This window comes from Schistocerca piceifrons, chromosome 2 (genome assembly GCF_021461385.2).
Source record: "Schistocerca piceifrons isolate TAMUIC-IGC-003096 chromosome 2, iqSchPice1.1, whole genome shotgun sequence".
Classification (NCBI taxonomy): Eukaryota; Metazoa; Arthropoda; class Insecta; order Orthoptera; family Acrididae; genus Schistocerca; species Schistocerca piceifrons.
The window spans coordinates 652,727,258-652,740,027 of record NC_060139.1 but is presented as its reverse complement, the minus strand read 5'-3'; the positions used below and the strand labels follow the sequence as shown (position 1 = coordinate 652,740,027).

Below are 12,770 nucleotides of genomic sequence, written 5' to 3'. Positions count from 1 at the left end.
TGACTAGAAGAAGGGATCGGTTGGTAGGACATGTCCTGAGGCATCAAGGGATCACAAACTTAGCATTGGAGGGCAGCGTGGAGGGCAAAAATCGTAGAGGGAGACCAAGAGATGAATACACTAAGCAGATTCAGAAGGATGTAGGTTGCAGTAGGTACTGGGAGATGGAGCAGCTTGCACAGTATAGATTAGCATGGAGAGCTGCATCAAACCAGTCTCAGGACTGAAGACCACAACAACAACAGCATTTGTTTTGTATCGGAAGTGCATAACGTTAAAGATTTGACGTACCTATATCACGTCAGTTGAATGAATGTCTTAAGCAGTTGTTTACTTGTGACATGCAAAAAGTTTGCAGACGTGACAAGAAGTACTAATACGTCTCACACTTTTTGCGTGTCGCAAGTAAACAACTGCTTACGACTTTCATTCATCTGACGTGTTTTAGGTACGTCAAATCTTTAATCTTTACCGATATATATATATATATATATATATATATATATATATATATATATATATATATATATATATTTGCATGTCACAAGTAAACAACTGCTTACGACTTTCTTTCTTTATATATATACCTCTCGTAGATAACAAACGAAAAGGATTACAAAAATCAGGTAATGTTAAATGTAGGCTACTGTAATAACGACCAAATATAACAAGAAAACTATCGTATCCCTTCTACCCCACAGTAAGTAGGCCTATTAAAAACTGTCTTCAGGAGTACCTACAATTATTTACTACGAATAATGTTTCAGCAACTACGACAACTGAGGAAAATGTCTTACAACTTCCCTGCGTCAACAGTCAGGCAATAATACTGAAACCAAAATAATGCCTAGTGTTCTGATTCGGAACGAAATAAAGTTTGACGTTATAAAGTCGAATGAGCATGTCCCATAATTTACAGGAACTTTCCGTTTCCAGCAAGGACTGTCAGATATTGCCTTCACAAAAGCTTGTGATGCTACCAGTATGCACGAACTTTAAAGAAATAACAGCTAAAAAAATGCAGAAAAATTGTAGTAGGCCTACCTGTTTTGCGTGACTAAAAATATTTAAAAAAAGGTGACACCTTAAAATCAGAATTTTCCGAGCAAAGTGAAGAACCAATCATTTTTATAGGCGTACTAAATAAATATTTTGGATAATATATACCATTAAGAAAGTTGTACCTGGACTTCATTATAAGAGTTACGCATTCCTTCCTGACTGGGCATTTCAGACTGCAACAAGATGTTACAAATTTTGCAAAATTCAAAACGCTAATCACGTACTAAAAACGATATACAACTAAATCGAACATGCATGCACAACGCATAACAAGTCTCTCAATAATTCAAATACCTTTTGTTTCCATAAGTCCTCTGAACTTCAATTCAACTCAAAAGCACGGCAAACATAGGAAGCGCGAGAGACGTTTGGCAGAAAAATGGCGCCAAAGCTAATCAACCAATCACGGGCAACTTCACCTATGGCCACTCTCTCTGTATACAGGCTCTCTACACAGTCCTAGAGAGCCTACATAGGGAGAGAGTGGCCAGTCAGTCCGTGGCCGCCATGATTTTACCAGATTGCGCGCGGGACGTGCAATTAGGTAGCAACGCGAGCAGAAAGCTAGCCACTTTACGAGTAAATTAAGGCATATGCTTGACGCATGAAACCAAAGCAGATCCTCTAGCTTAATAGTCGGTACATGATTCAAACAAATGCCATTCGTTTATGTTTATATAGGCTTAATAAAATTGTAAGCAAATGGAAGTATCGTGAAGTAGTGTGTATGTCTGCCGAATTTCAACAGCTGTATTTTATGATGCTATATCAACATTGACAACTGATTAATAAGAAAAAAGTTTCATTTAATGTATCTCAGAGTACATGATGCTATTTCAGATCTTTGCGTGCGGATATTCATCGCTGAAATTGGTAAACTCTGTCTCTTTCTGTCCTAACATAATGCCCTTTAAGTGTGTGTCGATCTTATAACATTTTCTTCTGCTGGCAAAACACGTCATTCTGTACACACTTTTAGCAACTATTTACCTCAGAAACTCGAGAAAACATCAATACTTAGGTACTCTTCTGAAAGAGCAGAAAGTAATTTAAAATAGGTAGCTGAATATCCACACGATAATTATAACTTACAGGAATGTGAATAGCCAAGACTACAGAGCCAAGTGTTAGTCGCCAGTCGGAAGTACGTAGACTTAGGGTTCCGTATACATGTTAAAGCACATCGTGTCACTCAAGAACCATTAAAAGTCTAGAAAATTACGTTTAAAAAAGCTAGATTGAGCAGGATTCCAACTCACGACCTTCGGATTACAACGAGCATCATACGTCCATCTTCACTTCGGTTTTTGCACCCAACAGCGGAGCAACTACGCATTCCTCTTGACTATCCTTAATGACTTTGTAATTCATATTATTAGTGACACTCAGTAAATCACTTCAAATAAAAATTTTGCCTCTAAAATTGCTGTGAAGTTCTAAAAGTATCGTCATAAATACGGCTAACAGAGTGACTGTAAGATAATTTGCGTAAATGCAAAGTCCTTCAATACCTACCCTATTGCAACCTGTACACAATTCTACAATCGTACTGGCGTTCGAAGCGTTGAAGAGAAGCAATAGTATAGAATCATACACGGTATCTATTTATACTCGTACCAAGTCAGCGACACTTTGGTAAAAACATGGCCTCCTCGACTCTCAGCCAATCAGCGACGCTATCACCATTGGCCACTCTCTCCCTCTATGTAGGGTAGGCTCTCTACACAGTCCGAGGGAGGCGCTACATCTAGCCATTGCTCCCTGCAGAGTGCCAGATGTATCTTATCAAAAGTCATAATGGATGGAAGTAAAATGAACCATATGACAGCTGTATTTGGTGATTTCTGCCTTGTCACCACCTGTTTCGCGATATCCTGTTTTATTTCTTTTGGCGACTTCCACTCTTCAGGTGTTTGATTTTTCACTACAGACGTCTTGTTGCGCTAATGTGATACTTCAGTACGTACGTTTTATTTTTGATTTCTACTGCCTGTTCAAACACTTTACATACACTGAAGAGCCAAAGAAACTGGTACACCTGCTTAATATCGTGTAGGGTCCCTGCGAGCACGCAGAACTGCAGCAAGATGACGTGGCATGGAAGTCTGAAGTATTGCTGGAGGGAACTGGCACCATGAATCCTGCAGGGCTGTCCATAAATCCGTAAGAGTACAAGGGGGTGGAGAACTCTTCTGAATGGCATGTTGCAAGGCATCCTAGATATGCTCAGTAATGTTCATGTCTGAGGAGTTTGGTGGCCAGCAGAAGTGTTTAAACTCAAATGAGTGATCCTGAAGCCACTCTGTAGCAATTCTGGATCTGTGGGATGTCGCAGTGTCTTGCTGGAATTGCCCAAGTCCGTTGGAATGCATAATGGACATGAATGGATACAGGTAATCAGACAGGATGATTATGCACGTGACACATGTCAGAGTCGTATCTGGACGTATCAGGGGTCCCATGTCACTCCAACTGCACCAGGCAACATGCAAAACACGTCATTCTGTACACACTTTTAGCAACTATTTACCTCAGTACAATGTCGGTGTTGACGGCCGCAGGCGAGGCGCAATGGTTTGTGTCGTGCAGTCATCAAGGGTACACGAGTGGGCCTTCGGCTCCGAAAGCCCGTACCGATGATGCTTCTTTGAATGGTTCTACGCTGACACTTATTGATGGCCCAGCACTGAAATTTGCAGCAATTAATGGAAGGGTTGCTCTCCTGTCGCGTTGAACGATTCTCTTCAGTCCTCGTTAGTTTCATTCTTGCGGCATCTTTTTCCAGCCGCAGCGATATCGGAGATTTGTTGTTTTGCCGGAGTCCAGATATTCACGGTAAACTCGTGAAATGGTCTTACGGGAAAATCCCAACTTCATGGGTGCCTAGGAGATGCTTTGTTCCATCGCTCATGTGCCAACTATATATAACACCACGTTCAAACACACTTACATCTTGAGAACCTGCCACTGCAGCAGCAGTAACGGATGTAACAACTGCGCCAGACACTTGTCTCATATAGGCGTCGCCGATCACAACGCCGTATTCCACCTTTTTACGTATCTCCGTATTTGAATACGCATGCCTACACCAGTTTCTTTGGCACGTGAGTGGACGATCTATAAAAATATTTCAATTTAAAAAAATTAAAGTTTTAAAAGATTATTGTAGTATGTTGATTACATGTATACATGGGATCCTTCCCTGCTTATATAGTCTACCTGAGGATCCTTTTTAAAGTAGCGAAACCGGTTGTGACAAGAAACAAATCATAAATTTGAGCTGTCATTTGGTTCATTTTACTTACGTTCATTACGAAATTTATCAACTGTGGCTTTCCACATTACGAAGTTCTGTCTGATCAAAAGTGTTTGTACATTTCTATGTAATTGCGGAATTGACCCGCCAGTATAAAAGGAGGCGGGCGTTACAGTGTTGCCAATGCCTAGCACCAAAGAATGCTGAAGGGACGGGCCACATTTTCAACGTCATGCTTCTTCACCTGCCACAGCTGGCTATTGATCACATAGCTGACATTTTCAGTGCAGTAATGAGAACTGGCAACATCCCCGCGGTATGGAAGCATCTGGTGACCGTGATCGTTCCCAAGCCCGCAATTCACACCCAGTTCTCACGAAGCTATCGGCCGGCAAGCCTACTCTCTGGCTCTCTGGGGCAGTGATTGTCGAACTACGGCCAGTGGGCCGCGTGTAGCCCAAATCTACCATTCGTCTCGCCCACTGTTCTCAGCCGTATTTTATAATAATATGCGCCTACCAAGTAACAGCAGAATCCAGAAACGTCAACTAACGTTACGAGTTTCTTGAGAGTTTAGTTTTGCTGCTCAGTGACAAACAAAAATACTTACAGAAACGGTAATATTTTAAGACGTGCTTTATATTTGAATTGATGTGGGTGAATTCTGCCACGAGCACAGTAAATTCCGCATGTTACCTCAGGGGCAATGGAGTAAGTAATGTTCGCCTTCCAGTACTTACTACTCACGGGTGTGCACCATTCATACTGATGAGCTGCTGTGCTGCAAATTTTGACTCGAAAGTAACATAGGTTCGTCAATGCGCATTACGAATGCGGTACATATCTGTCCCAAGAAATATGAAATTAAATTAAGGCTGTTATAATACAGCGCAATGAGTTGAAGAAAAATGGGACACTAGTAAACATTTGTGATCGCGTCTCATACTGCATAATGCATTTAAATATAAGTGTAATTAGTGTTATCAATTGATTAATCATCCACTCACACAGCCAATGCAACAGCTTTTCGTCAGACAATTATAGTGTCACAACTTTGAATCACTCAGGATGGCAGCAATTTCTAAATTTCTAAGATTAAAACAGAACAGTTGACACGAAGTGTTCCGTAAAGTGCAAACTTTTAACGATTACTACTTGGGAGTTGGTGGCCAACTTATAGCGGCCTTATTACGGCTAGTCTATTGAGGGCCCGTAACATACTACTTTAAGTAGGTTAAAAATTAATAATAACATCTGTACGAATGCAACACGAGATGCCTCCCTACAATGTCAGTATCGGCTCTTGAGCGAAAAGCAGTACTCTGCAGTATCCAAGGTGTTCGAGAGTCTCTTCCTGCGACGCCTACTCGACCATGTGGAAGCCGAAAACCTTTTACAGATGTCTGCAAAGGGCATTTCACAACCCACCAAGTACTGCACTTGGTAGATGATGCAATGGAAGCCTTCGGTCACCACGAAGTTCTTTGGAGTGCTGCCGCTCGATGTCACGAGAGCTCTCGACTCCACGTGGCACAAGGGACGACTCTACACGTTGCTAACGCACGGAGTCTCACCTTCAAGCAAGGGACTACTGAGCAACTACTTGGATGGGCGTACCTTCCACGGATGTGTCGCTGACAGTGTGTCATCACATCGCCCCATGGCAACCGTTGTACCACAAGGATCAATCCTTGGCCCCATCCTATAGACATTGTTTACGGTAGACATCTCCACAACATCACGGGTGAAGGTGGCCTTATACGCTGTTAACACGGCTTACAGCACCAAGAGCCTTAATGCATGGATACTGGAAAGCGGACTTCAGACGCCGATAAATCACCTAGGTGGTAGGGTGACAAACAGCAGCTAGCTTTCAATTCAAATAAAATGGAGGTCGTCATTATTACAAAGAGGATAGTGCCAACAACTCAGACACCTGTCATGGTCAGGGGAACAGCCGTAAACTGGACTACCTACTCTGAGCTGTTACATGTCTGTAAGGTGCTGCCTCCTGGCAGGACTTTTAAGAACTTCTTCTGTAAGGTGTGAGGAAATAGCTCACCCTTAAAGACAGCCTAATGAGCTCTGACCACCGTCACTCAGGCAGGTTTTGGAAACCCAGTCCATCGTCATCAGCCGAACAAAAAACCCCTCCTCGCTTCAAGTGAGAACTGGCAGAGGCAGGGCCGGTTTAAGGACCATCAACACAATCCACCAGCGTGGGAGTCAAGATAACATGACGCAAGGGCCGCCCAAGTGTAAAATTTGTATGAGTGCGTTTCACAGTTATTAGCGAAAACTGACACGGGTGAAACTGTATGTGAGAAAAGAGGAGGGGGGAGGGTACCAGATGCACCAAATGACAAGTCGATTTTGTGGCTACAAAGGCATTTTTGTAAGTATTTAAGACACTACAATATACACCCGAAATGTGAATACTTCACTTTGCAATAACACTGAACCTATACCAGGTCGCAACTCGAACAACACAACTGACTACCGACTACATAATGCTCAGACTAATGTGAGCCTGGAGTACTTAGATACAGAAAGACATCAAAACACTCTGTTGGCCCTGTTAAAGGATCACCAATGAAATGACTCCATAACCAAACGTTTGTAACTGTACCCTACCTTCCTGTGAACAGATGTTCAGAACAGTGTACGACGCACAAAGTATACGTCCCCGAAAATTTGTTTATTGGACTTACTGCTCCTATTTCGATGCGTACCACTAATTCTCGAAATATTCGACACTTTTTTTAACATCTTGTTTAGTGAGGTCATCGCGGGAACGTAGAGTCTCACGTATTTGTTGTACCTGAATCTCATGCTGCAAGAGTGGAACGCTCTTGATAGACTTATGGCAGAGAGGACGTCACAGCCTAGGACTCTTCGGCAACTACAAGTTTTATTGTCCAGAAATGCAGAAAATGAAACTTGTAGTTGCTGAAGAGTCCTAGGCAGTGACGTCCTCTCTTCCATAGATCTTCCAAGAGAGCCGTGCAGATAGTAGACAGGTCTAGAACCTTCGTATAACAATCAAAGTGGCACTGAAAAAACTGAAAATCAGTTCTAAACATCTTTCAATGCTGTGTACAGTGACTGCTAACAGCCATTCAAAAACTCGACCGTACTGAGGCAGCGTGCTGGATGTAGGCTCCCGCCCACGATCAAACAGTTTGTTAAATTTTACTACGTTTGCCAAATATTGGACTATGCAAAGTGATGTCTGACGTACTTGTCACATATAGAACATATTAGCCAGAAATTTTTATTGATAGAAAATTTGATAAAATGGCAGACGTTGTTTGTGTTGATGCTTCGCTGCATGTGTTTGGTGAAATTAATTGTATTCCCTTTTATCTGATTGTATCAAGACTTTCCACAACTATTGGGACACCAGTCATGTACAAAAACAAAATAGCACTTGCAATTACCAAAATGATGGCTGTGTCGCATCTTTCCCAACCATATATTATGGAGAAAGAGGTTAAGAAGAAAGACAATATTCCGTACCTAATATATAAGCAGAGTGTAATGAAATAATAAAAAAAAACGAAGTTCTCCCTTTCTTCCATGGACGATGTGGGCTATAGGTTCCCACGTCGCGGTATTTTAATTAAGTTTTGCCGTATCTAGCTGGGACCGCATCGAGACGCTCTGAGATGGGGGTGCAGAAATGAAGTACAAAATTTATTTAATATAATTACTTTTAATTTAGAACAATATTACATGGAACTTGTTGCACCACAAGTAGTCGGTACACCATATTTTTTGGAAGATTTAAGCTTTTTCAACAAGTCGTTTTTCTCATTTATGTACTTATAAAAACCTCATGAAAGGCAGCTTGTAGTTAAGCTGGCACTGTAAGATTGATTCAATAGTTCCTACCAACACTCAATTTCTTTCATCAGTCCACTGGGCCGACATCAGCTAAAAAAATTTTTCCACATTGGCGTTGTGTGCGGGAATAAAAAACAAATACTCCCATAATTTTATCAGTTGGCATTTGCATTCAGGATTTTCGGTTTCCTTAAGAAAGTAAATCCAACTTTCTTCCACACTTCCACACTGTGTTTAGACTTCCATTCTTCCGAGTCGCGCTTAATTTCTAAAAAGCTCTTCAGATAAAGTTGACGCCTGAAGTCTTGACACCACTTTTAGTCAGGTATATAATAGTGATTTCAATCGTCACCCATAAACATGTTGACATAAATAAAACTAACTGATGCTGCATTTACATTCTGAGCTAACATATGACGCTACTTCAGTACTTGAGCCAAGCTTGTAACAGTATTTTACAAAATCGGGACAAAATTGGATCTTATCGGAATGCTGGGGCAAGAAGGTCTATAACGGTGACCGATCCGATATATCGAGATTGTTGGCAACTCTATATTTTAATGAACTGTTATTAGAGGACCAAGAAGAGAGAGTAAATTTTTGCATACTTGTGTCTTCTTTTTCAATGTGAGGTCGAAGTAACACTGAACAAGTTATTTAAAGTTTCATTGCCCATCTGCACCAAGTTGACATATTAACCAAGTTCTGAGTGTAACGCTTCCTTAAACAGATTTTCATGTGTACATTTCTTTCTCATTTTAAGCCATTGCCAAAGTCATTTACAGAAATGCTTTGTCTGCTTTTGTGGCCATTTACAACACTGTAAAACTACTCAGGAACACAAACAGCGTCTCCTTCAAAGTGAGGTTAAACTGTCAGACTTTGTTAGTACGTATACGAGCTAGTTTTCCAAATCCGCGACTAGATAAGGGAGAATTTGACAAGCAAGTTTGCAAGTTTATGGAGGCCTTAACACAATGACCCCGAGGTAAAGGATCGAAGCAAGCAGTGGAAACTATGAATTTACCACCACCGAAAACGGCGAAGACGCAACCATTGTCAGGCAAGATAATACTGAGTGTGTTTAGGGACTGCGATGCTATGATGCTAGCAGATTATGCTCGTAAAGGATAAAATGTCACAGGAGTATACTACGAAATTACCTGGTGCATTTACCAGAGGCTATCAAGATGAAGCATTGCAGGAAGCTGGACAAGGGAGAATTTTAGCTCCAAGACAACGTTCCAGCTCTTTGTGCATAGCACACAGTCACACGTGCTGTTTCTTTGGGTTATCAAATTTTGCCTCAGTCTCCTTACATGACACCCAATGACTTCTTCCTCTTTTCACATATGAATAAACAGTTACATTGCAAAAATTACCAAAATAATGAAAAGATAATTGTTGAAATTGAACTTTTCTAAACAACCAAAGTGCAATCTTTTACATCCAACTTTTCCACCAAGTCATCCATCATTAATAAAAATGTGTCGCATCGAATACGTGGAGAATGGTTAACACACAAGTTCCACGTTCGCAGCGTGAGGTTTTCGAGATGACCCCGCATAGCTTACCCACGTTAGTAGTCTGCCAACAGTATTCTTCGGATTCTGGAGATATTTAACAAGGATTTTCTGTCAGCATGCGTTCATGTGAAACAAACTGGTCATTTACACTGAAGCAAATGGGAAGTGTTACACCATGCAACACCAGTCCAATGTTTATTAGTCTTTGTGCAAATGTTCATCACATAACGACTGTTAAATGATGAAGCTTTCATCCCGTTTTGAACTGGTGTCCGTATTCAACATCAGTTTGAGGTGTAACCCCTATGGGAAGAAATACACTCGACTGCTCGTTGTGACATTGAATCAGAAAGCCTTGAAATGTCGTCTTAAGTGATCCCCAAAAGCCATTAATAAATTTAAAAAGTCATCAGGAGGAATTTCTTGGCACGTCTGAAACTGAAGCTGAATTGATATTCGTTGAGACTATTGGCTGAAAGCTGCCATCAAAGTATAGGTCTTCCGAAAGCATTGCAAACATGCTCTCTATGGCTGACAAATCGGGGGACCTAGAAGAACAGAATGAAGAATGCAAACTCAAAAGGTAAATTTTTTTTAAAAAGTTCGTTCTTAAAAACTTAGAGTTGACAAAACGACGTCTTGCGTCGATCAATAAAACCTTTGCCTATGCAGGATGTCAACTGAGTGCTTGGCGCTCCATTTTTTCAACACAAAGATAAAAGCCAAATTGACAGTTGATGCAACAGTTGTGCTTTGCTTATACTGACTGACATTGAATATAGTTTTAGAAGTTCTAAGTTTCGTTGAGAGAACTTTTCATATATTTTTTTTTTTTTTTTTATCTTTTAAGTTTTGCCTTTTGTAGCGTGATAATGTAGGCCTACCAATAACAACTGTCATTCTTACATTCCCTTAACCTTAACTTTGGATTTGATGATGGCAGTAGCAGAAATGAAATTAATAATGAGGAAATATATGAAACGATCTAGACAGTTTTAATTGCAAAATATCCTCAGCGAAGGATCTGTACGGTCCTCAAAGCCTTTTTGAACAGCTGTGTGGTCTTGTATTATCTTGCTAGAATATGCCTGGCCATGAGGAGTATAACAACAGTGTTTATCATTCTTGCTGACGATTTAGCATTATTGTTTGTTCATATAAATAGGCTACTGCAATAATAACAGTTTCTGCAGCAACAGAGACGCTTATGAAAACGTTGCTGATGGTGATGGTGTGACAGGAACTGCCAGGCTCGGGCGAGGAGCGTGAGCTTCTGGCGCTGCTGTGCCGCGTGCACGAGCTGGAGGCAGACAAGATGGCGCTGCAGGGCGAGCGGCTGGTGCGCCAGTACGAGCTTCAGCGCCGGGATGCCCTGCTGCAGCGCTATGACAGACAGCGGCAGCTCTGTGAGGCCATCATCACGCGACAGAGGCAGCTCATGCAGGGTAAGTCTCTCTCTCTCTCTTTCTCTCTCTGTCTCTCTCACTGGGGAGGTATCAAGAATGGTGTTCCACAGGGTTCAGTCTTGGGTCCCTTATTGTTCTTAACATATATTAATGACTTGCCACTCTATATTCATCAAGATGCAAAGATAGTTCTTTCTGCTGGCGATACAAGTATAGCAATCACACCCAAGAAGCAAGAACTGGATGAGGAAATTGCAAATAATGTCTTTAAGAAAATTATTAAGTGTCTCTCTGCAAATGGACTCTCCCTAAATTTTGAGAAAACACATTTTATTCAATTATGTACTGTAAATGGCATAACACCACTGATAAATATAGACTGTGAATGGAAGTCTGTTGCTAAGGCAGAACACTCAAAATTTCTGAGTGTGTGCATTGATGATAAATTGAATTGGAAGAAAAACATCGATGATCTGCTGAAACAGTTAGGTTCAGCTACTTATGCTATTAGGGTTATTGCAAATTTTGGTGATAAACATATCAGTAAATTAGCCTACTATGCTTATTTTCATTCACTGCTTTCATACGGCATCATATTTTGGAGCAATTCGTCATGAAGAGAGAAAGTATTTATTGCACAAAAGCGTGAAATCAGAATAATAGCTGGAGCCCACCCAAGATCACCTTGCAGACATTTATTTAAGGAACTTGGGATATTCACAGTACCTTCGCAATAAATATATTCATTTACGAAATTTTCATTAATAACCCATCCCAATTCAAAAATAACAGCGAAATGCATAGCTACAACACTACAAGAAAGGATGATATTCACTATTCTGGATTAAATCTCACTTTGGCACAGAAAAGGGTGAATTATGCAGACACAGAAATCTTTGGTCATTTGCCAAATACTATTAAAAGTCTGACAGATAGCCAACCAACATTTAAAAGCAAATTAAAAGAATTTCTGAATGACAACTCCTTCTACTCAATAGATGAATTCTTAGATATGAAGTAGTAACTGTAAAAATAAAAAAGAAATAAAAATTATTAAAAAATAAATAAATAAAAAAATTAATTAATTATTTTGTGTGAAGAAAACTTATCTTAAAGTGACACGTTCCACATCAGTATGAAATGTATTCATGATCTATGGAACAAAGATTAATGTATGTATGTATGTAGCACACACACACACACACACACACACACACACACACACACACACACACACATATGTGGACACACGGATGAGTAAGAACTGAAATGGATGAAAGTATAAGAAAATAGAAGCAAAAATGTTCGACTAAACATCTGTCTGAAAATGAGCTGTTTGCAAGATAATTGTAAATTTGTGTTTATTAGGCTCCATTGACTTCAGTATAAAACATTGATCTAGTTAGTACAAATGTATAGGAAGTGAAAGGTATCCCAGGTTACAGCTACTAATTTCACCCAATCCAGTCACATCTGCCGTCCCCATTCTTCACACTTGTCAACTCACAGACCTACAATCCACTGGAAAAAAAAAAAAACAATATTTTTATATATTTTTTCTTTGATGTCATTGTGACTTCGCGCTAATTTTAGTTGGTTTTCGCCTTTCACCATCGATGTACTCCCTCAAATTTCATCTTGTTTCATCTGTTTCAACCTTTTCGTAATTTTTCC

The 12,770-nt window shown here is 40.3% G+C and overlaps 1 protein-coding gene across 1 annotated transcript in view; it reads left to right on the top strand.

The window, feature by feature from the left end:
• The window catches only part of LOC124775701 (kinesin-like protein KIF19), a 471,390-nt gene that overhangs the window by 382,786 nt on the left and 75,834 nt on the right, over positions 1–12,770 (top strand). The window contains exon 10 of the mRNA XM_047250529.1: positions 10,931–11,135. Within this exon, the coding sequence (XP_047106485.1) occupies positions 10,931–11,135 (205 nt within the window). The remainder of the gene's footprint in view (positions 1–10,930; positions 11,136–12,770) is intronic.